The 21654-nt window shown below is 41.3% G+C and overlaps 1 protein-coding gene across 1 annotated transcript in view; it reads left to right on the plus strand.

The window, feature by feature from the left end:
* The window catches only part of LOC102037303 (potassium channel subfamily K member 17), a 21090-nt gene extending 3090 nt beyond the window's left edge, over positions 1-18000 (plus strand). Inside the window, exons 2-6 of the mRNA XM_031059661.1 lie at positions 779-878; positions 5546-5660; positions 14490-14656; positions 15804-15972; positions 17705-18000. Of these exons, the coding sequence (XP_030915521.1) occupies positions 779-878; positions 5546-5660; positions 14490-14656; positions 15804-15972; positions 17705-18000 (847 nt within the window). The remainder of the gene's footprint in view (positions 1-778; positions 879-5545; positions 5661-14489; positions 14657-15803; positions 15973-17704) is intronic.
* The last annotated feature ends 3654 nt before the right edge of the window (positions 18001-21654 follow it).

Here is a 21654-nt window from a genome sequence, read left to right on the forward strand (position 1 = left end):
GAAAAAGAAAAAAAGTCATGGATTCTTATGGATATACTTGGTAGAGTCATAAGATTTTGGGGCTTTGCTTTTGTGATTTTCGCTTAACTTGCTCATCTTGGGGAGGGCAGGCAGATTAGAATCTGTCTGTTTAATCATCTATATAAAGTTTATTTTTTGCTGTAAGGGTTATGGGAGGAAAGAGAAGCATAGTGTTCTGAAGAAAGAGATTGTGAAGAGCATAGTGCCTCAGTTTACATATACACATTCATTCATTCTTTACTTATGTAATCTGACCTTAAATACCTTTTTTGAAAGCTGTATCCTAGTCACATGCTGTTGTGACTTGGTGCAGAGGTGAAAGACGGGATTTTAGCTCGTGTCAATGAGGTCAGATTAAATAATGGTCCTTCCTTTTGCAGTACTTGGTGATCAGAAGCTGTGCTGCAGCCACAGGCGGGTGGTGGGGGGCCCACGTGTGATGATAACTGTGGAAGGGAGGGAGTGTGTAAGCTGAGAAAGCTGGGAGTTGCCCAGAGCTGATAACACAGCAAACATGGTAAATGAGACTTGTAGGTATGATTGAGGGATAGAGTGGCTCTGCAGCAAATACAAAAGAATAAACCTACATTTTTGGGGGAGGAAGATGCAACTCAAAGGTTAAGCAGAAATCAAACTGTAGTTGTTGGGGCTGGGTTTTGGTGGTTTGGTTTTTTGTTTTGGAGTTGGTTTCTTTTAGCTAGATAGTATGAACAGATCTTTTGAGTGTAATTCAAAATGTATGGTTGAATTTTTGCAGGTATGACTGTAATAACTACTTTGGGTTAATTGCTGCAAAGCTGAGAAAAATTGGTAAAACTCCAGTAAGTAAAATTCGGAGTAGAATTGGTAAAACTCTGGTAAGTCATGCATTATCAGTCATCTGTGGAAGTGCAGCCCCAGAGCTGTGAGGGGTTAAAATTCAGGCTGTAGGAGTGTTTTAATGTTTTTAGTTTCTTTTTTTGACTCCGATAAGGGAACTGTGGTAATGTTGTGTTTGGTTGGGTGTTGCTGCAGAAAGAACCAGCGACTGATAGTAAAGGACAAGGGAAGAAAGGAGTATTGCCATCCTAAAATAAGTGTGATAAGGGAGTCAACAGAAATCCACAGCTTCCTCACAGGATTACCCCTTAGCTTGAATTCAAGGAGTGAGTTCCTTGCAGAAATATGCACAAAGCAGGCTTTTGTAATCTAACATAGAGCTTGTATTTGCAAGCATGAGCTTATGCCATTCCTAACTGAAACTTCAGAGCTTATACTTGAGGAAGGTGGAGCGGGAAGTTGACTATTCTGAGGCATTTTTTTCTAACAAAGGTAACAGGATAGGCAGCTACATTTTAAATATGGTGGTGTTCTAATCACCAGCCATGCCAATATTAAGTAGCACCAAGCAAAGCCTACTTGTGTGGTCAAAAACCAGAATAGCCTACTTGATGACAAAATGCAGCAGCCTGCAAATGAAGTTTCACTGACCCATGAAGGTCTAAGAATTTAAAATCTCAATTTAGAAATCCTGTAGGAGTTACAATAATTCCCACAAAACTTTTATCTATAGTTTAAAATTATGTAAGTATTGTCAGCAAGTAGTCACTGCAAACTGTAAATTATTACCACTTTAGAGAGGGGGAAATAAGTACAGAGAAGTGAAACGATGGTTTTATGTTTTACAGCTTGTCTGTCAGTAGAAACCAAAAAACCACTGCATTCTGGCTTTTTCCTGGTATTTTAACCACCCACCTGTTTCCTTTCTGCTTTTTGAATTGCACATGACCTTTAAAGTTCCCAAACTATCAAGCCCAAGCTCTGCAAGTTCAATATTTTTTGTGTTGTTGTGGTATTGACTGAGGTCTTAGGTTAGGCAGATAACTGCTTTTGAACACTGGATTTAAGATGCTGCTTCTACTAGTGCCTTTTAATGCACTAGGTTTTGAGGCAGACGCTGTACAAATCTCCTAGTCCTCTATCCTATCTCCTAATCAGTGTACAAATCACCCTAATTAAGAGAAAGAGGAAAACCCCTAGGATTTCACCTCAAAGTAATCATAAAGTAAAACAAAGTTTCTGGTTCTCAAAAAGGCTGGCTAAGGGAACTAAGCACTTAAAATGCAACATGTGTGAGTCACTTCTTTTTAGTACCTCCTGAACCCACAGGCTAAAATATACTTGCAATTTATTTGAAAATCCATAGCAGAGACATATCAAAATCTCTTCAATGGAAAAAGCAGGAAGAATTCAGCTGTTCTGCTAGAGTGTTTATCAGCTGGTTTTTTTCCTGTGTTCTCTCTAAAATTATAAACCTTTTTTTTTTAATTTTTGTGTGAAAAAGAGCAATACTCTAAAGAGCAAGAGCAAAAGTATAGGAATATAGTAAATTAAGGAGAATATTCACTGATATCTCCCTGAATGCTCGGTCAGCCTTCAGGAGTTTGCAATCCAATGACTTCCTGTGCCAGAAGTAATTTCTGTGCATTAATAGCCATCAATGGATTTCTCTTTCATGAATCCACCCTCATGGGCACATCTGCAGGAAGGCAAGCTCCATTAGTTCTAAAATTCTCAGAAGAGTCAATCTTCAGTTTTCTGTCATCATTGTTGCCGTGTCAAAGGTTGATTCTAGACAGTATAATAAAACATTTTTTACTTTAGGAAAACAAAGACTGTATCCTTATCTCCAACCACTGTGAATCTTCCCTTTTAAGGGTGGCATCAGTAGGTCTTTCTTCATAGCAATAATGAACTTGACATTTTTTCTGGGAGTGTTGTTTTATTTAAGTGGCTTTGATTTGCATGACTATTCAGTGCTCCCCAATGGGCTGGCTTCAACAGGTGGGTGGGCCACATGGTGTTCTCTGGTTATTTGATAGCAAGATTTAACAAATAAATGCTTAGAGACTTCTTGCTGAAAGGGCTTGGAGACCTCAGCAAGCACCTCACCAAGTGCCTCAGTACCAGGAACAGAAAACAGCTGCAGGCTGCAAGCTCAGGGCTCGCTCTTTGCCAGTGAGTAATGGCTCCATGGTACTTCCTTCCCACTGACAGCAGTGCAGGTCACTGTCCATTTAGGGCAAATGCTGTGTCTTCAGAGCCTCAAGACACATCCTGTGCTTCCTGGCAGTAGCATCACTGCCTGGGGAAGGTTTACAGTGACCCTGGGATTCTGAGTTGCTACAAGCCACCGCAAAGCTGGCATACGTGCTCACAACTGCTCAGCCTCTTGCTTCTAAACCAAACAAAACAGAAGTGCTGCAAAAATGTGAAATTAAACATTTGATGACTTGGTTAATGCTGCTTGCTTCTCACATGATGTCTTTGCAGGCTCTTTGTTTCCCTGTTCTGCATGAAGGTTTTTTCATTTCTTTGGGCCAATTGTGCCACAGGTTCTTGCAATCCTCTCTGGTTCTTAAGTGTTTTTGGCTTTAAAAACTTGATGTTGAGTATAATATTATCTACTACAGAGCTTGTATCAGCAAGACATCAGGCAGGAGAATGGACAACAAACATGCTGCATGTTTGTTTTTCAACTATCCCTAATCCACCTGATAACAAATTTATCCAAGAACTGGACTGTTGCTGTTCCAGCAGATATATATGTGTTCAAGACTAACTAAGAACTGCAGAGATCACAGTTTACAGAAGGAAATTTTGAGGAAAATATCAAGCTTGTTATTTCAATTTTAACTACTGGTTTCTGGAGGGGGGAAAAAATAGGTCATCTGTGTAATTTTCCAGTGTCTCTCTTGCCATTTAACTTACTTTAGGAGTTATTTTATGTTCATGCACACTGATTCCTGTCTAGGCCATTGTCTGCAGAGTTTCTTACACTTCTTAAACTGAAGGTCAAATGTTGTCTGCCTGCACCCCATGTAACCTGACAAACCTCAATGCAGACACCAGACCTGGAAGAAGAACGATGAGTGGGGGAATTACACACAACTGTTCAAAATAAATCCTTGTGGAGGTTTTTTGAGGCAGCCTTTTCTCTCTCTCTTGTTTTTGGTTTTTTGGGGTTTTTTTCAGGGGTAGTTGCATGGAGAAAGGAACCAGGGCTTGGTTCTTTTATGTCACTAATGCTATGTACAAAATCTTTTTTTTTTTTAGTTGCCCCACTCAACGTTACAGCGACAAATCGCAGAAGGAAGCAAAATCCAATACAACATGTGTGGTCCTTAGCCCTTCTCAGAGCACAGGCTCTCTGCTCTGTCTCATAATTTAGAATTTAATAGATTATAGTGTGACTCTGAGGGGTTTAAGTTGCCTACAGTTATGAGTAAATCAAGATATTTCTGAGAATGCATTATCAAACAGTGTTTATTGCTTAGAAAAATGTGTTGATTTCTGAGCTGCTCCTTCGTCTTAGTGTGAGAATTAGTAGCTCTAGAGAAAAGAGATAATGATCCTTTTAGTTAAGCTGCTGCTTGGGACCCTGGAAACAGTTTTTAATTCACAGTCTTGTATAATATTATATAAACAATATAAATTATGTAGAGCACGTTACATCAGTAAAATGGGACAAAGCTTCCTCACTTCGCAAGCTTGACATGCCACTTTGGTGGATGTATAAACTACAACTCCTTTGCAAAACCAAAAACTGATCAAAGTCTGAGTGTGATTCCTTTTATTATCAGTGGTGAAAGTTTTATCAGTAGTAGTCTTTTTTGTTAGGATGGGGACAGTATTATTTAGTATCTGCACGTCTTTTTCAGAGATGATGAATTTTATGTATTCTTGGTTACACTTTGCATTCAAAGATAATCAACCATCAAGTGAAGTGTGAAATGTTTAGTGTCCATGCTGTGAATAATGTTGTTTTGGACACAGCTATCATTGATTTTGTTGGCATGGGAAGGTATAGTCAGATGTGGGCACTGTTAGGACGTCTCATATCTTATTTTGACGTAACTCTGCACACTTCAGCTAGCGACTTCTAAGTCTTTCCCAGGAGGATTGAACAGAATCAGTCATAATCCTAATCTGATGTGTTCATTCCCATTTGTAGCCCCAATGTGGAGACATATTGGCCAACCTGAGTAGTCTCAGTCTCCTATAACACACCAGATACATTCCTCTCCAGCCCAGGAGGCTTCCCTGCAAGGGATCTGTATCATTTACATATGCATGTATATTTGCTGCTCTGGGACTTCTGCCATTGGAATATCCCATCTGGAAACATTTCATTTTCCTAATGAATATGTCATAAATCAGTCTTAATTATTGCCTGTCTAGGCCTTCTCTAGTTAGATCTTACGCTCCAATCTCTTGCACATTTGTCTATATAATCTACCATGTGCATGTGCAACTTTATTGTATTGCTGTAATTCCCTTTTCATAGAAGCAATATGCTGGCTTTGGCTTTTCTGACCTTGCAGCCCTTTGGTCTCTAAGGCACAAGAGATCCTCTACTAAAAGGGAAACAACAGAACCAGAAGTGATTGTAGTTTGGGATTTTACCAGCCACAAGTGGAAATGCCAGTCACATGAACTTGCCTTAAAGGGGTTTGTGGGATCTCATGTTATTGTCTCTTTGCAGGGTATCATCCAAGCCTACAAGAGTGGCATAACCCTCCAGGGAAACACCACTAGCCTGGGCAGGTGGGACTACAGTGGGTCTTTCTTCTTCTCCATATCTGCAATAACAACCATTGGTAAGAGTTCCCTGCTTACAGATCCACCTCGTAGGTGGGAAAAGAGTGGGAATGAGGGCCTGTACTCAGCTGCTGCTCCAGCACTGTGTGGTTCCCTGGAGCTTGCAGTAGGGAAGCACCCATGAACTCAGCCCTAGGAGTGCTTTGTCAGTGCCTTGTCAGTGATCTCTAACTGATCAGGCACAGGGATAATTAGCTCAGGACATATTCCTGCTAAGTTACATGGCTTCTGGGACCTGAACTTCATGGTGCTGCGCTGCCTGGACTTTCCCAAGTCTTGTGCACTCTGAGACGTCTGAAGTGAATTGTGCATTGAAATGGGCTTTTCCTATCACAAGGACAGGAATTATTTTGGAAAATTCTTAATGCTGGCTTTAGCGTCTTCAGAGACTGTATTTATGAATTATTCCTCCTTATTACTGCCTGTATTAGGTGAGGACCTGCTTGTCCAATTGGAAGTTAAATAACTGGATAAACATCACAATTCAGTTGACTCAGGTTTCAGCAAATGGATAATGCAAAGCCACAAAGAAATGGTGGAAATAAGTAAGGGGAGGGAAAGTGGAAAAAATAAAATGTACTGGGTACAGAGCTACTTAAGGCAGATGCTGTTAATTATTTTCAGTTCATGTCCCCTGTCCCTAAAACCGTTACTAACTTGCCCTGATATCTTTTTCTTATTATGTGACCCAGTATTAAAAAAAAAAAAACCATTTTGTTGAGTATCAAAAATCCCTCGCAGGTTTCTTGATTTGTCAGCTCTCTCTTCAATTTTAAGTATATTTTTAAATCAAGATTTTTCTTTTTCTACTCAAATGGAGCCTTCTTTTGATTACTGATTGTTTTTGAAGATACATTGGCTTCAGAACGCTAAGCCCCCAAGCATGAGCTCAAAGAGAGGGTTTGTGGGTTTTCTGTGGGGGTGGAGGTGAGTGGGTGATGGTGTGTCATCTTCTTGTGACTCAGTGCATCTTTCTGCCCTGCTCCTTTGCACATGCATTGTTCTGGTTGGGAACACACTTTCAGTGTGCTGCGCTGCCAGGCAAGGGTTGCACCAGATGATGGCAGTGGAGGCTCATCAGACAGGATTACTCAGCCTGTGGGTTTCCAGCAGAGCCTGGTCAGTTCCTTCCAGCCTTTGGTACAAAGCAGCATCTGCTCAGAGCTGCTTTGCGTGCCTCAGTAGTGAATTCTGATGAGTTTCTAAGCCATCAGAGTGACTGTTTCACCATGGCCAATTTAAGTTAATGATATTCAGGAAGAATCAAATTTATCATGTTAAAATATAAGGGGATGTGGTGATGTTGGCAGAGACCTAGACTAAGCATTTCTGCTCTTCTATGCTAAGAGTAGCTGCTAAGCTACTCTTCCCACCCCAACCCCCTGCCCTCACTCCCCTCTTTTTTTAAGTAAACTCCTTGCCCTGATGGCTATAGGGGAGGAGGACAGGACAGGGCATGATACAACTGAGTTGATAGCAGAGGCAATTGAAAATTGGAAAGAACCAAATCTTACAGCTCTTTATCTCGTGATTTTAAAGCTGGTGCTATGACTCTAGAGACTTGTTAATGATTTTCAATTGCAGATTTGAGAATGCAATACAAGCCACTTCTATGCAGAAAACTTCAGATGACTGGACCCTGCATTCTGCTTTTTCCAGTGAAATTGCTAGTTGCATGCAGATTAGTGTCATAACACTGTTGATAACAATATGTTGTAGAGGAAAGTACAAATGGTTTCAGAGAGCCTTACCCTGAGTCTTTATCATAACCTCTCTTTATGCAAATTCTTGAGGTAGTTGAGGGGTTCAGCCTCGATGTGGATACCACGGTGTGACTGGGAAGGATAATTGATTATGTCAAGTAAAGAGACAAACTCCTTTCCAAAGAACTCAATGAAGTTCAAAGGGGTGAGTCACAATAGGAAACTTCATGTGTGAGGTGTGGCAATGAGATGAATGACAATTGAGAAGGTTTCTGGAGAATTTGTAGAGGTTTTAGTATTCTTACATGGCAAGGAAGGGTTTATCTCAGGCTGTGATTATGGAGCCAATGAAAGCAGATCCATCTGCACAAGATTAACCTATAGGACTTAAAACCCAAGCATTCTGGCAAATGAATTCAGGAAGGGTAGCGTTAAGATGATAAAGCAGAAGAAAAATTCTCAGGAATTTAGGGGTACTATATAAAGATTTTGAAGAATATGGATGGCCTCTATTCCATGTGTTCCAGCTGCTCCAAGTCCTTTGGCCTGTTTGTCTCTTCCACATTTTTTCTTTGTAATTAATGCTATTTATGCCTTGCTGGCTTCTTATGGAAAATAACAACTTTGTGACTCTTATCCTCAGTCTTCTCAAACAGCTGTGCCAAAACCACTATCACTTTTACCTTCATCCATTTCCTTTGAGATGCTCTTTCTGTTCTGCCAGCTTCTATATTCTACTTTAGGTGCTTTAACCCCCCCTCAGAAGGCTAGGTCCATTTCTCAAGTCCTTACCAGAACACTTTCTCACTGGGATACAGCAGGGGATGTTAACTTCTTTCCCCATTAACACCGACTGAGGAACATTAGCTTCTTTCCCCACTAACAAGGTTTAAATCCCTGTGTCTCCTGTTGCAGCATCTTCTGCACTGTATCCTTCTTCCATTTAAATGAGAGCTTCATCTATTTTCCCTAATAGTGATTAGAAGCAGCATGTGAACTTTGCTTTAAAACAAAGCGTGTTCTAACCTGCAGGCTGGACATAGTTGGTGCTTCAATTGCAGATGTTTAAAGAACAGATATGGATGAACTAAAATCTCTTGTTTAAAGTGCCCCAAAGCCTATGTAGTTTTTGGCCAATCTCATGATTTGAATGGAACTGCATTTATAACTTTGGGATGGGCAGCCCTGGCCACCTGCTGATTCTTTCTTCCCGCTGTTGCGCTTCTGTGCTTTCCTCGTTGCTGTCCATATAATGCCAGATTATGTTATCTCATTTTCTGCAGATTTTTCCATAATAATCCCTTCTCCAATGCCTTGAAGGGCCATCCTCAGAGTTCCTGTAGAGCTGTAGTAGTAAACATGATTAAAGAAAGAAAAGCTAACTTGCTGCTGGTTTTATCTCTCAGACTTCCTTATCCCTTGCCGACACAAAGTCTCTCCTTTCTGTGTTTACTCTCCTCCTGCTTAGTTTGGACTAGCAGGGCAGAGGTCAAAGCAAGTTCAGAGTGGGGCACAAGATGAAAGTTCCTGAAGTCAAACGACCACAGGGTGGTGTAATTTCAGAGGAGGTGCTAGGGAAAGGCTCTTTCTGTAGTCAGTGATGAGGCTTGAGCCTAAGAGTAGAAGGAGTATTGTCCTGTCTAGCCTGAATGTCCCACTTATATAGGGTGGATGGATGCCATTGCCTAGTGCTGTATGGCCATTTTCTGGTGGCACAACCACTAGAATTCAGTTGTGTGAATTTCAAGGGCCCTTTTTAAGTATAAAATGGGGCAAGTAAACCATCTTCTTGTGAAGAAAAGAAGGGAAATTCCTTTTCTTTCCTTCTCTGGTTAGCACAGCACATAGCTCCTAAAAGCAGTACCACAAAGGACTGGGAGATTACAACAGAGGCATGGATCAGGCTATTCAGTGAGTGATGGTATTAACCACCCTGTTACAGACATTTAGTAGTTGCCCTGGTGCAGGGAATAAAACAGTAGCAAGTTCAGGGCTGTGAAATTCTGGTAGGGTAAAGCTTTGGGCAGCAAGAGTTTTGTGAAGACTCTGTCCCTCTGCGCTGCTGCCCAGTGTCTGGTGGAGCTCCTGAAAAATGTCAGGTTCCTCCCATTGCTGGCTGACAATCTGTTGGGGAATTCAGTTAAACTAACTTGATGTCTCAAAGTGATAAAAATACAGAGTAACAGCTTGGGACCACTTTCTTATTTGAATCCTCTGTGAACCTCAGGATCCTCTTGTGTAGGGGAGTTCTCAGCTGAAAAGCTGCCACTGTTGATGTGTTGATCTTTTCCCTGCCCTGTGACAGCTGGCAGAGCTTCTCTATAGGCTTGGCCAAGTAGGATGTGGCACAGTGGTCCATGGGAGGTCACTGGTGGGTTTGGGGACAGCCACTCGCAGCAGCATCCTCTGAGCACTGGAAATGTGGTCTGCTTTCCTGACTGCATGCTGTCTCACCCAGCTGAGACTAAGCCCACTGTACACTTTCAGTGTACGCACAGCATGAGTCAAAGACTGCAGTACTCAGCTGAAGCATTTTTTTCACTCACTGAAGGAGTGTGCAACCAAATTTTACTCTCATCTGGAACTTCACAGGCTTAAAACTCTTAATTTCCCTGGTTCAACCTGCCAGGGTGTCAATGAGCTTGCCCGTATAAGACACAGTTCCTGAGATTCTGCCACCACTAGCTTTAAAATCAAATTCTTCAAATTTTTGGTTTGTTCTAACCATAAAACTGAGAAGCCAATGCCAGCAGTGTAGCTGCTTGGGGATTGTGTCCTGTTTCTGTCCTACATGTACAGGCTCCATGCCTGTAGCATCCTCCCTGGATGGATGAATTGGGAATAACTGACTTCCCATGCCAAGTGTCCTCAGCTGTGTCCAGCTGATAAGTGTTCTTGAACTTAGTGTGGACTTGGTGGGTACAATGTGAAATCTCACAAGAAGGTTGAGAAGCCAGGATGTTAATATGTTTTATATAGTTATGGAGACATTCAAAGCAGGAGGGAGGATAGGAACCCCTGACTTGCTGATCTTCAGGTGACTGTAGATGGTACCAAATCACCTCTGAAAATCCTAATGCCTGTAAGATCATAAGGTAATTCAGGCTTCCGGGTACCTGAGGAGATCTCCAGTTCAACTGTCTGCTTAAAGCAGTCAGCTATGAGGTCAGAGCAGGCCAGTGAGTGCTTTGTCAGGGTCACCTTCCAGCTAAGCTGGGGCCATGCTCACATTTTAAGGAGCCAAACAAACATTACCATAAGGCTGTGTGAGTGATCAGAAGGTGTGTTTGTGGTTTTTCTACTATGAATTACACAAAGATATCTTTTCCATCTAAAGTGATTTTTTTTTCTTCAATGAAACATTTGAATTTTTCATGGAAAAAACCTTTCATTTCTGCTGGATTAAAACATCCAGATCACTTGTAAAGACCACAAGGGAAAGAAATTTTAGATTTCCTGAAAAGTGTTAGAGGAGGAGCTAGTAGTGGGAGGAGCTGGATGGTTTAAGGATTTAATTTCCTCCAGTGCCTGGGAAAATAGGAATGTGGCTCACTGAATATCACCCCAACTGCCAAGCAGAGAAGTTTTACTGAGTATTTAAATGTGTAATGAAAAATAAAATAATTCTGGCATGGACACCCCTCAGTGAACTGCACAGTGGATACCTGGCCCCCAGGCTTAGATGAATTCCTGGTTATTCAAAGCAAAATATTGTCAACATGAGCAATCCGTAAATTTGGGATTAGACCCATGTCTTTAGGAAATGATGGCTTGTATATTTTCAGGTAGGAGAAAAGATTTAATAAAACAAGAAGTGTTGCCTCTCTAACCGTAGCTTTATCAGTGGTTTTAGCACTCAAACACATTTTTTAGGGAGATTTGGTTTTATGCTAACCCTGGATTTTTCTGCAGATGAATTTTTTTTTCAGATATTTTTTCAGCCTATAATAGACATGCTTTGTGCTAAGCACTTTTTGATGAAAATGCTCTTATATCTGGACAGTGAGAACAAATCTTTCATTGTGGGTAGCAGGAAGTTGCAGCTGCCTCCGTTAACTGAGGGCACTGCAAGTGCTGTCTTGTGAATGAAAAGATCTTTTACTAATAAGTCTTATCTTCTTAAGAAGTCTACAGAGATTCTGAATCCCTCATGGGCAGGAATGTAATGGGAAAGCAGAGAAAAAGTCCTGAATTACTTAATACGTGTAACAGAAGCACGTGAGTTAAAGCACATGGTTATGAGCATTTAGAAATAAAACCATTCTTGTTTCCTCCAAAGAAGCTTAACATACATTACACCTTGTTTCAAAACAAGAGGAGCTATACATGCACTTAATCCAGCTACTTCAGTGGAAACACACTTTGTCTTTGCAGTTTTTAGTGATCATTTCTCAGTGTTTCTTTGCTCAGACATGTACCAGTGACATCCCAGCAGCAGGCTCATGAGGGATGTGACACAACTGGCAGTGCAGTTTTAATTTCTGAATCCGATTCAGATCTTCTAATATCTAGCTCACAATGATTTAAGACACTAACTAATACTGAAGAGGGTAAGTCCCATTTTCCCATTCCTGTTTAAGTTTTATAACAGTTGAGGTTTATATACAATTAGGTTGGCATCTCTTTGTCTAGTGCAAGAACAAGTGGATGTAACCAGACAGGAGTAAATTTCTGGCCATTTTGCATGATCTAAAGGCTCCTGTGCTATTTGATCATACTTCATATCCTATATAAAAGCTGGTGGGACATGGGTTTTTTGGCATGTGTACAGTAACTGTGTACCAAGTCTTCAGAAAATTGTCTCAAGCTGCTGAATCCAAGGGAAAAGGGAGCCAGAGAAGTCAAATGCAAAGCATGTCTGGTGTTTGGAGGGCTGGGTTTACTGTGCACATTAGACCTTCCTACATCATTCAATTTGCCATTCTAAATTAATTGTAACATACAAGTTTAGGTGCTCTGCCATCCAGCACTATGTGACATCCCCACAATTCTGAATGTCGCTGTGCTTCACACAGTGACCAGAGAACACGGGCCTTTCTTCTTTTATATTTTTCTGCAGAGAAACTTAGAAATCTGTGGTTAAAAGAGCTGCCCAAACATTACAGAGTCTTTTAAAACTTGATATAGAAGGAAAAGAAAGGGGAAGGGCTGGGGGAAACCGCCTCGGGAATAACTGGCTGTAAATGATTGTGACTCATCTTCAGCCTCCAGCCATACAGTAAATGCCCCCCAGCCCTTTCTCCTGGGCCAGGTCAGGCCACAAAACACCCTAATCCCATAAGAGAAAAATTGGAACTAATCCACTGAAATGTCACAGCCAGTATGAAATGCACCACACCAGACACATCCTTCTATAATTCGCTTAGAAGGGGTCATCTACCAGATGTACTTGCCTACATGTCTCATTTACCACACTTGTTAGTCTAGAAATGGTGAAAGATAGCAGAAATTAGCAATCACTGGGGAAAAGTGCATTTGCATTGCAAAGAAAGAGTAGCACAAGCATGAAGTCTTAATTTAGTCCCTTTTTTTGGACTGTATTTCAAAACATCTAGTTACATAACAGCACCCCATTCTTTCTGGGAGATGCTCTCCCCCTTCCCAGGGACGGGCTCCTGGGGCTCGATTGGAGGTGTATTGTGTGCCTAAAATTATTGTCCTTCATGTAATCAGATTTGGGATTGGTGGGGGTGCATACTTAGGAATAGTTTTCCCCCAGACCATTTTCTGGGTGTAGTTTGCTGGCAGACATGCACAACTAACTGCAGAGTTGTCCATGGTGAGGGATTTTTGTTAGCAAAAGCTTGGCGCATGTAGATATCCCCAGCCCATAGCTGCACACATTTCTACACTGTTGGTCAGTGGCTTATTGCATCTGGCATGTGACAGAGGTTAGTGAAGAAATGGGACTCTGGAGTTAACCACAGATGTTTGCACTCTCACTTATCTGGGATACAGAGCCCAGCCCTGGGGCCTCTCCCTGCTGGGTGCTGCTCACTTGCCCAGAGGCTACAGCACCCAAAAGCAGGGTAGCAAGGCAGCAGTGGAGGGAGCACCTCTGTGCTTGCTGTGCCCATGGCTGGGCGGTGCTGGGAGGGAATAGCATTGTTTGTGGTAAAAAGATAATCTCCTCTGTGGACATACAACAATCTCTAATGAGCAGAGGTGATTTTGGAATGTAGTTAAGGCCATAGATCTCTGACTGGCTAAGGCAGTGTTGAAATGCTTGTGGTGTGCTAGTTCTTCTGTCTTTGAAAGCATCCTGTGAAATATACCCTAGTTAAATCTGACTTTCTTGTGGCAGAAGACACTGGAAATTACAAGTGCAAGTCTGCAAATTTATGGGACATTTTAAAAAGAACGTATGTGAAATGAAGACAAGTGATTTTGAAGCCAAAACAATCTGGGGATACAAGCAAGGCTGTGATTGCAAGGCAGGACCTTTTATTAGATCACTTCCTATGACTAGAAGAAAGAGGAAAAATTTAAAACTCCTTTTCTTTTTCTTTAGGTCGTAAATTGAAGTATTTTACAGAGAAATTACATTTAACCATTTACAAGGTTAAATGTAATTTCTCTGGATATATTGACTGACAATAATTTTGACAATTTTAGATGTATTTGGTACTTGTGGTGCAAAAGAATATAAGCAAAGAGGCAGCGTTAAGTTCACTAGTCCTGTGGGACAAAGGTAGAGAAGGGTGGTTGTTATAATTAAAACACTATTGTTGTGATTCAGAGACCATCTGACAGCGATGCAGGATCATTTACCAGTAAAGCCCATGCCAACAATGCTTACAAAAATTGAACTAAACGGAAGGTTTGCATTTACGTCAGATCCCAGCCAGGGCAGTGGGTAGGGGAGAGGAAATTGACTGGTAAATGGAAAAGGAACTAAGCAAAATTGGCAGCAAAAGAAATGTTATTTTCCAGCCCACGAGAGGATATGACAAACAATGGATGTAACTTACAGTTATTTATAAAAAAGGTCCTTTTGGAGCAGTGACCTTCTCACCTAACTTCTGTGGATGATGGAGGTTCACCCCTCCAGCGGGAAGGAGTGCAAGCAGAGACTATTTTAGATTTAAGGCTTCATTAAAGCATTTCATCAAATCCCTTGTCTAGGCTATGGGAACCTGAGCCCCAGCACTGCAGTTGGTCGAATCTTCTGCATCGTGTTTGCACTTTTTGGGATCCCCTTGAACCTTGTACTCCTGAACGAAATTGGGCACCTGATGCTGCTTGGGGTTCAGCATTGTGCCTGTCGCCTAGAGGAGGTGTTTCACTGGCAGGTAAGTAGTATGGGCAGGCATGTCTCAAAGAAAAAAAAGACAGAGGACATTGTCTGGTATTTGAGATCCTATGACTAACAAGGGCAGCCTGGCTGACTATTTGACCAAAAAGGCAATAATACTCAGGAATAACTGGAAGCAAATAAATTTAGTCTATGACAGCCCTATGAGGTGTCAGATAAGGTTGTTTATTAATTGAGGGAAATTCTGTGATGAATGACTTCCCCTACAGCAACAGAAGTGATAAAGCATGTGAGCAATGGACAGTCCTAGACTATCTAGTCTGTTTATCATCAGTCTTAGTTAGAATTGCATGTGTAAGTTACATGGGAGCATTTGTGGAACAGGCTTTAAACTGGCATGAATTTAGGACTTATGAAGGTGATGCCCAATTTGTGTGGCTTAGTGTCAATGTTTAACCTCAGCTGGCATCTAAGCACCACGCAGTTACTCACCCCTTCCCAGGGGGATGGGGAAGAGAATCCAGAAGAGTAAAAAATTCATGGGTTGAGGTAAGGACAGTTTAATAAGTAAAACAAAAGCTGTGCACACAAGCAAAACAAAAAAAGGAATTTGTTCACCACTTTCCATCAGCAGGCAGGTGTTCAGCCATTCTCGGGAAAGCAGGACTCCATCATGCATAACACTTAATTGGGAAGACAAACTCCATCTGAACATTCCCTGCTTCCTTCTTCCCCCAGCTCTCTATGCTGAGCGTGATGTCATGTGGGATGGAATATCCCTTTGGTCACTTGGGCTCAGCTGTCCTGGCTGTGTCCTTTCCCAAATTCCTGTGTACCCCAGCCTACTCACTGGAGGGGTGGGATGAGAAGCAGAGAAAGCCTGCACACTGTGCAGTCCCTACTCAGCAACAATAAGAACATTCTGTATTGCCAGCACTGCTTTCAACAAAAATTTAAAGCACAACCTCCTACTAACTACTGTGAAGAAAATGACCATCCCAGCTGAAGCCAGCACACATATAGGACAGACATGCCATTTGTTATAGTGGAATTCAGTGAATGTTTGTATGCTTTTGTGGAGTCCATCATCATATCATCATCATCTCCAACTGAAAAACAAGCTGGACTTTCCTTGCTTCCCTTCTTGTGACAGTCTTTTTTTTTTTTCCTTCCTCTTTTACCAGAATAAGGCTTCCTTCCTGATGAAGACCTGTGCACTGGTAACTGGCTTGTTATTGTTCCTCCTGCTACCTCCCTTGTTATTCTCTGACAAAGAAGGCTGGTCTTATGAAGAAGGCTTCTACTATTCCTTCATTACCCTCAGCACTATAGGGTTTGGAGACTATGTGATTGGTGAGTAGTTCACATTTCATTGCTTTCACCTACTGAACAGCAAATCCATGACGCACAAAGCTGCCCACGTGGCAGTTTGGCACCAGTAGCAATCCCCAGACCTGATGATCAGTATGTTGTGGTGTGCATTTGGCAGGTGGGAAAAGACACAATTTCTGCCATAGCAATGCCACCTGCAGAAGAACAAAGGCATTGTTTCCCAGTCAGTAAGTGACATTGAAGTGGCCTGTCCCTTGAATGACTACACCACCAGGCAGGAGTGCCATGGTTCAATCACAGTGGCTACTGAGGGCACACTTATCACACTGCGGTGCCACTCTACCTCTTCATTAACAGACAAGGACTGTTTCTTCTATCAAAACCCTAGGTAATTACTTTCCAAAAGGCAACTAAAATCACTTAGGTATAGGCTGTCAGGCACCAGGCGCTACTTAGCTTTGGATGCCAAAACCCTTTGCCAGAGGAAATGGGATTGGATCCACACCCACTGCATTTGCTGAAACACAGGACACGCCTCTTTGATAAAGACTTTCTCATTAAAAACAAATTGATTATGAAACACATGCACTCTTGAATTCCTGAGAGACAAGAAAGACTAAAACATCCTATTACAGATTTGCTATTTTCTTTTCTTCATAGCACTTGCTTGATGCTTAGACAACTTAGTGGCAGTTACCTTAGGACTTGTCTGTAATGCATCAAAGTTATGATTAGAGCTTGTGTAGGCACATGTAAATAAGTTAGGAATAAAGTTAGCTTGGGCAAGGGTACCAGATGGAGCTTGACAAAAGCTGGGTCAGCTCAGTGTTTTCCTGTACTGATTTTACAGATGATGCTGAACTCTGTGCTACAACAGCTTTACTTCTCTCAGTTTCTGGTAATGCATTTGGTGTTCCTGGCTCTTCCAGTGTGCAGTACCTGTGTAGTACCTTTGTAACTGGAATACTGCCATAGAGGCACTAGGTTTGGTATGGGAATAATTGAATATGTCAGTTGTAGTGTGTAGAGGCTAAACAATTTTGCCTTACAATCCTGCATGTGTGGTTTATGCCTCAATAATGAGGTTCAAGTGACTTTCCTAGTGTTTGCCCACTAGTGTGATACAGAGCTGGGAGGAATAAATGACCTGTGGGGAAGCATCTCTGCAGAAAAGATCCTGGCAGTCCTGATGGGCACCAAGCTGTCCATGATCCTGCAGAGAGTGCCCCTGTGGCCGTGAAGGCTGGTGACAATTTCAAATTGTCTTCCAAGGTTTGGTTGTTCTTAGAGGCTTTAGGACTGCTCAGGGCTCTTTTTCTGCTGCTCTCAGAGACTCTCCTGCTTATATCTGGTTTAACAAGGTACATATAGTGGTGCATAAAACCTGCTTACCTCTCTGCCTGCAGCGACCTCTGTTACGTGCTAATAGAATATTGTGGTGCTGAGTGATAAGCAGAGAAACTAAACTGTGCTTGAATGCAAATAATTTCACTTTGACATGGATGTAATTTGGGATTTAGTTTTTTTTCTTGAGAGTGATATTTGCAATTCCTAAGGAGTACTAGGCTGTTGCTGACACATCATGAAACATACTTACAACATCAGTTCACATGCTAAGTGGATGGCATACTTGTGTTTTATGTAGAAATCACTAATATCCAATGATATTTCAACTGTCTTTGCTTTACATGTAATGTCTCCTTTGAGGCACTCTTGATCCAATGTAGAAATGTTTTGGGTGGTTCTGTTGTAGGGATGAACCCAGATCGCACCTATCCAAGCTGGTACAAGAATGTAGTCTCTCTATGGATCCTCTTTGGGATGGCCTGGCTAGCACTGGTTATCAAATTTTGCATCAACATTCTAGAGAGCTCCAGTTACTTCTGTCAATGCAACAAGAAGAACACAGAGATGGCTGAAGATTTAATGGATGGTAACAAAAATAGCATGACTGGACTTCAAAATGCGGAGATCTGCTGTGACAAAGACACAAAAATGAAAGGACCAGTTGAATCTCACTCTTACACAGCTCCTACAGAAGCCCTCTAGGGAAGAAAAATGTTCTCTGTGTCCTGTATGTTTTAGTGCACCAGAGATGAGCCATTTAGAAATGTGTACGTGGAGCTGCTCTAACCTGTGAATGGGGTGAAAGTTTGCTTATTGAGCTTGAAACACTTTTATTTTGAATTGAGCAATGACAGAATGTTTCATTTCCAGCACCACGAAGTACTACCAACAGGACTCTTAGCCAAAAGTAGATTTATGGAAATATTACTTGCCCTCCCACCTCAGTCTATGAGGTAATCTTTGACATCCCTGAGCAACACTAGCTGTTGTGTATTTCTTTGCATGATTCTTGCAGCCTCCAGTTATACGAATGGCACTTTGCAAATGCCACAGCCATAAAAACAAGTGCCATTTAATGCAGGAAACAAATGGCATATTGCCAAAAGAAATGAAAAGCACTGTTTACAGCTATCTAGCAGTCATGGCAGATGGGCACCATCACCTATATACTTGTGCTTGAGAAAGGTGGTAATAAGGTTAAGGTTTTGCTCTCTGATCGTTCATGTGGGGATGACAACAAAGAAGAGCTTGTAGAGGTGCCTGATAGAAACAGATCAATTTTTTAAAAAGTAATTTCTACATCAGAAGTCTGCTAACACAAAGAGACTGCGTATGCTAGTCCTTACTTCAGAACTTATGTGGATTCATTCTTTGAAGTATTTTGGAGACCAAATATCATCAGCTCAATGTGACAGTTCATTTAGATAGATTTGTATTTTGTCACATCTTGGAAGTCAGAAAAGGAGGACTAGAAGCAATTTTAAAAGTCAGTGGTTCCAATGTTTTCCTACTGCCAATATTAACAAGGGCTACTTCAGTCTAGAAACAGACTGAATTTTCTTCAGCTATGATCAAGAGATGCTACTGTGATGAACTTCTCCTGTCATGAATGATTAGTGTACCAGTTCTATCTAACATCTTATATATAATCACAACTGTCTTTGATCTGTGGAATGACATGCTTATTTGGCTTTTGTGTCAGTCATGAAGCAGAACTTTGTTGGGTCTTGTTAGTTCCATTGAATTCTCAAAAATGTTTATAAATATTATGCCATTTATAAGGGCACAACAGAGTCTAACTCCTGGTGCTGTTTGTATTCCGTTATCTGTTCTTCTCATTTTGTTACTCCTGTTGTGCTATTTGCATCCTAAGCATTAACTTTGAAAACTTCACCATGGCAGAAAACCAGAATGAAGCATTTGATTGAGCCTTCAGCTTTTGCAATGAACTAAGGTCCCATGGGGTTGTAAGAGAAAAGACTGAAAACAGAGTCTGTTGGAGTATGGGACTGAGGAATTAGAAATATTCATTGCTATATTCACAGAAATGGAGTGGGTGAAAAGTATACAGCCTTCAGGAACACAAGTTCAGAAACTTATAGTGTGAAGAAAGTGTTTCCAGAAGAGACCAGTCTTGAATATTGATATCTGGTGGAACTGATTACAGGAAAAAATGCAGCAAAAGGATCAGCTGAATGAAATTCAGTCTGTTGACCATTTTCTGATTGCACAGTAGTAAATGTTCTCTCAAATACTGTTTGAAGGGGCAGCAGATATCAAGAAGGGAGACAGTGGACCTCTTGGATCATACTGATGCAAAATAAATACATTTCAAATTTTTGAACATTGCATAATTTCTTTAATAGCCTTTAGCATAAACTTTTCTGTTCCAAGTTTCATCTTTCTTGTTTTCACTGATGGATACACAATGTAGGTTTTATTGGCCTACCTGAAGAAGAAAGCGTATTTCTTGAAACATGAGTAAATTACAATTGACTTCACAAAATGTGATACCCTTTAATGCATATCCTTTGCACGCTTTTTCACAGGCAAAACTTAGTAAGTATAGGTGTATTGTAAAATCGGGGTGCCCAGGAGGTAGTAGAGTTTCTGCTGTCAAAGCACAGGAATGACTGTGTTAATCTGTTTCAACTTTTACTTGAAATGTCACAGACTGGGAATTTCTACCAACTCGGCTATTTGATGAGAAGGCTTGTAGAAGGTTTGAGAAGAGTTTCTTCTTTTGTATTTGAATGTCTATTATATTAATCTCATTTAATTAATGTTCTCATGTATTTTTAGGCTGTGGATGGGGTCTTCAAAAGTGCCTTTGAGGTTTAGGCATCCTGATCCAGCTGAAGAGCAGAGTTACCTGTCTTTGGGCAGCTAATGTATATTTCTGAGAGGCAAAGGGGAAAGGAACTCAAGGAATAGTCTTGAAAAAAAAGGATAAAAGCCTTTTGCAGATCTCGGTGCTTCCACTGTATAAGGGTTCAGCCACAGACTTAGGCACGTGGCTGGTTCTCAAGATGCCTCATTATCTGTCCCAGCTGTCTTTTCTGAGTCATGTCCTTCTGCAGCCCTGCTGCCCAGCCACTCACCACCAGCACAGTCCTGCCACCCACAGCCTGATATCCCATATTTTATGGGAGACGCGTCAGAACTGCTGGCAAGCCGCACATACCTCCAGAGCCACAAGTTCTTGCTTGGATCTTGGCTCACCAAAAATTTTAGGAATAAATGAGTCAATTACCATCTCTAGTTGGTTTCTCTGACACTGAATTAGCATGTTGCATACCCTTTTTCTGACAATTCCTCTCAGCTAGCTTTTGATGCAGACAATAGATATTAGTATATCTGAGTCCTTGCAAAGTGCTGTGCCTCTGGTCTTTCTGTTCTTTATAAACATGTGTTGTGGTTAAATGATATGAATGTATTTGTTCCCAGGGGGATGAGAAGAAAGTGGAGTTTTGCAATATCACAAAAACATCATCATCAATGTGTCTACTACACCAAAATAAGAAAGGTTATCTTCTCAAGGGTAAAATAAAGAAAACAAAAGCGTGGTCCTGTTATCATTCTTGTCACAGCTGACTTGCAGTCTTCTCTAGTCTGCATTGGAAAATTACAGATGCTCCTTGATTGTTTTTTTGGGTTTTTTTTTGTCTCTTTCTGTTCAGATAAGTATGCAGTTTTCATTAGCAATTTCAAATTGACTTTCACTGCAATTTTTCTCCACAAGTCAATTTTTCCTTATTATCCTGTTTTCTTCCTTGGGAAGAGCAGAGGTTGGAAACAGGTTTGGTAGTTGTAAATATTTATGTAAAATCACTCTCCAGAGGCTTTTTCACAATCACATAGAGCTTCTGACCTTTATGCAGTTTCCCATGAAATCAATCCCTTGAAGCAAGAAAATAGAGAGGGAGCTATGTCCCTTCCTTCAAGGACAAGTTCTGGGTTCAACCTCAGTGTTTCTTACTCTGGCTCTTTCTGCTAGGCCAAAAGAGATGTTTTACTCCTTGGGGAGGGATGTGCCCAAAAGTCCACAACAGGATGTCACAGCAACATAGTACAGACTGCTCAGAACTGCACAGGTTTTGTCTAGTTGACTACAATGTTTTGAGGTCCCTAGAGTAGAACAAGGAGGCTCTTTTCCCATGATGGTCTGTGGCTTCAGAAAGCTTTTCTTGCAGTGTATGGCTGATGATATCTTTTCTTACAACTGATATCTCAGGTCAGTTTAGAACTGAAAACTGTTAGCCTAGAGGAGTTTCAGGGGGATGTCATCAATGTATCTAAATAGCTGCAGGGAAGGGGTGAAGAGGATGGAGTCAGGCTCTGTCTCAGTGGTGCCCT

The sequence above is a fragment of the Geospiza fortis genome, unplaced genomic scaffold (assembly GCF_000277835.1).
Source record: "Geospiza fortis unplaced genomic scaffold, GeoFor_1.0 scaffold41, whole genome shotgun sequence".
In the NCBI taxonomy this organism is placed as follows: domain Eukaryota; kingdom Metazoa; phylum Chordata; class Aves; order Passeriformes; family Thraupidae; genus Geospiza; species Geospiza fortis.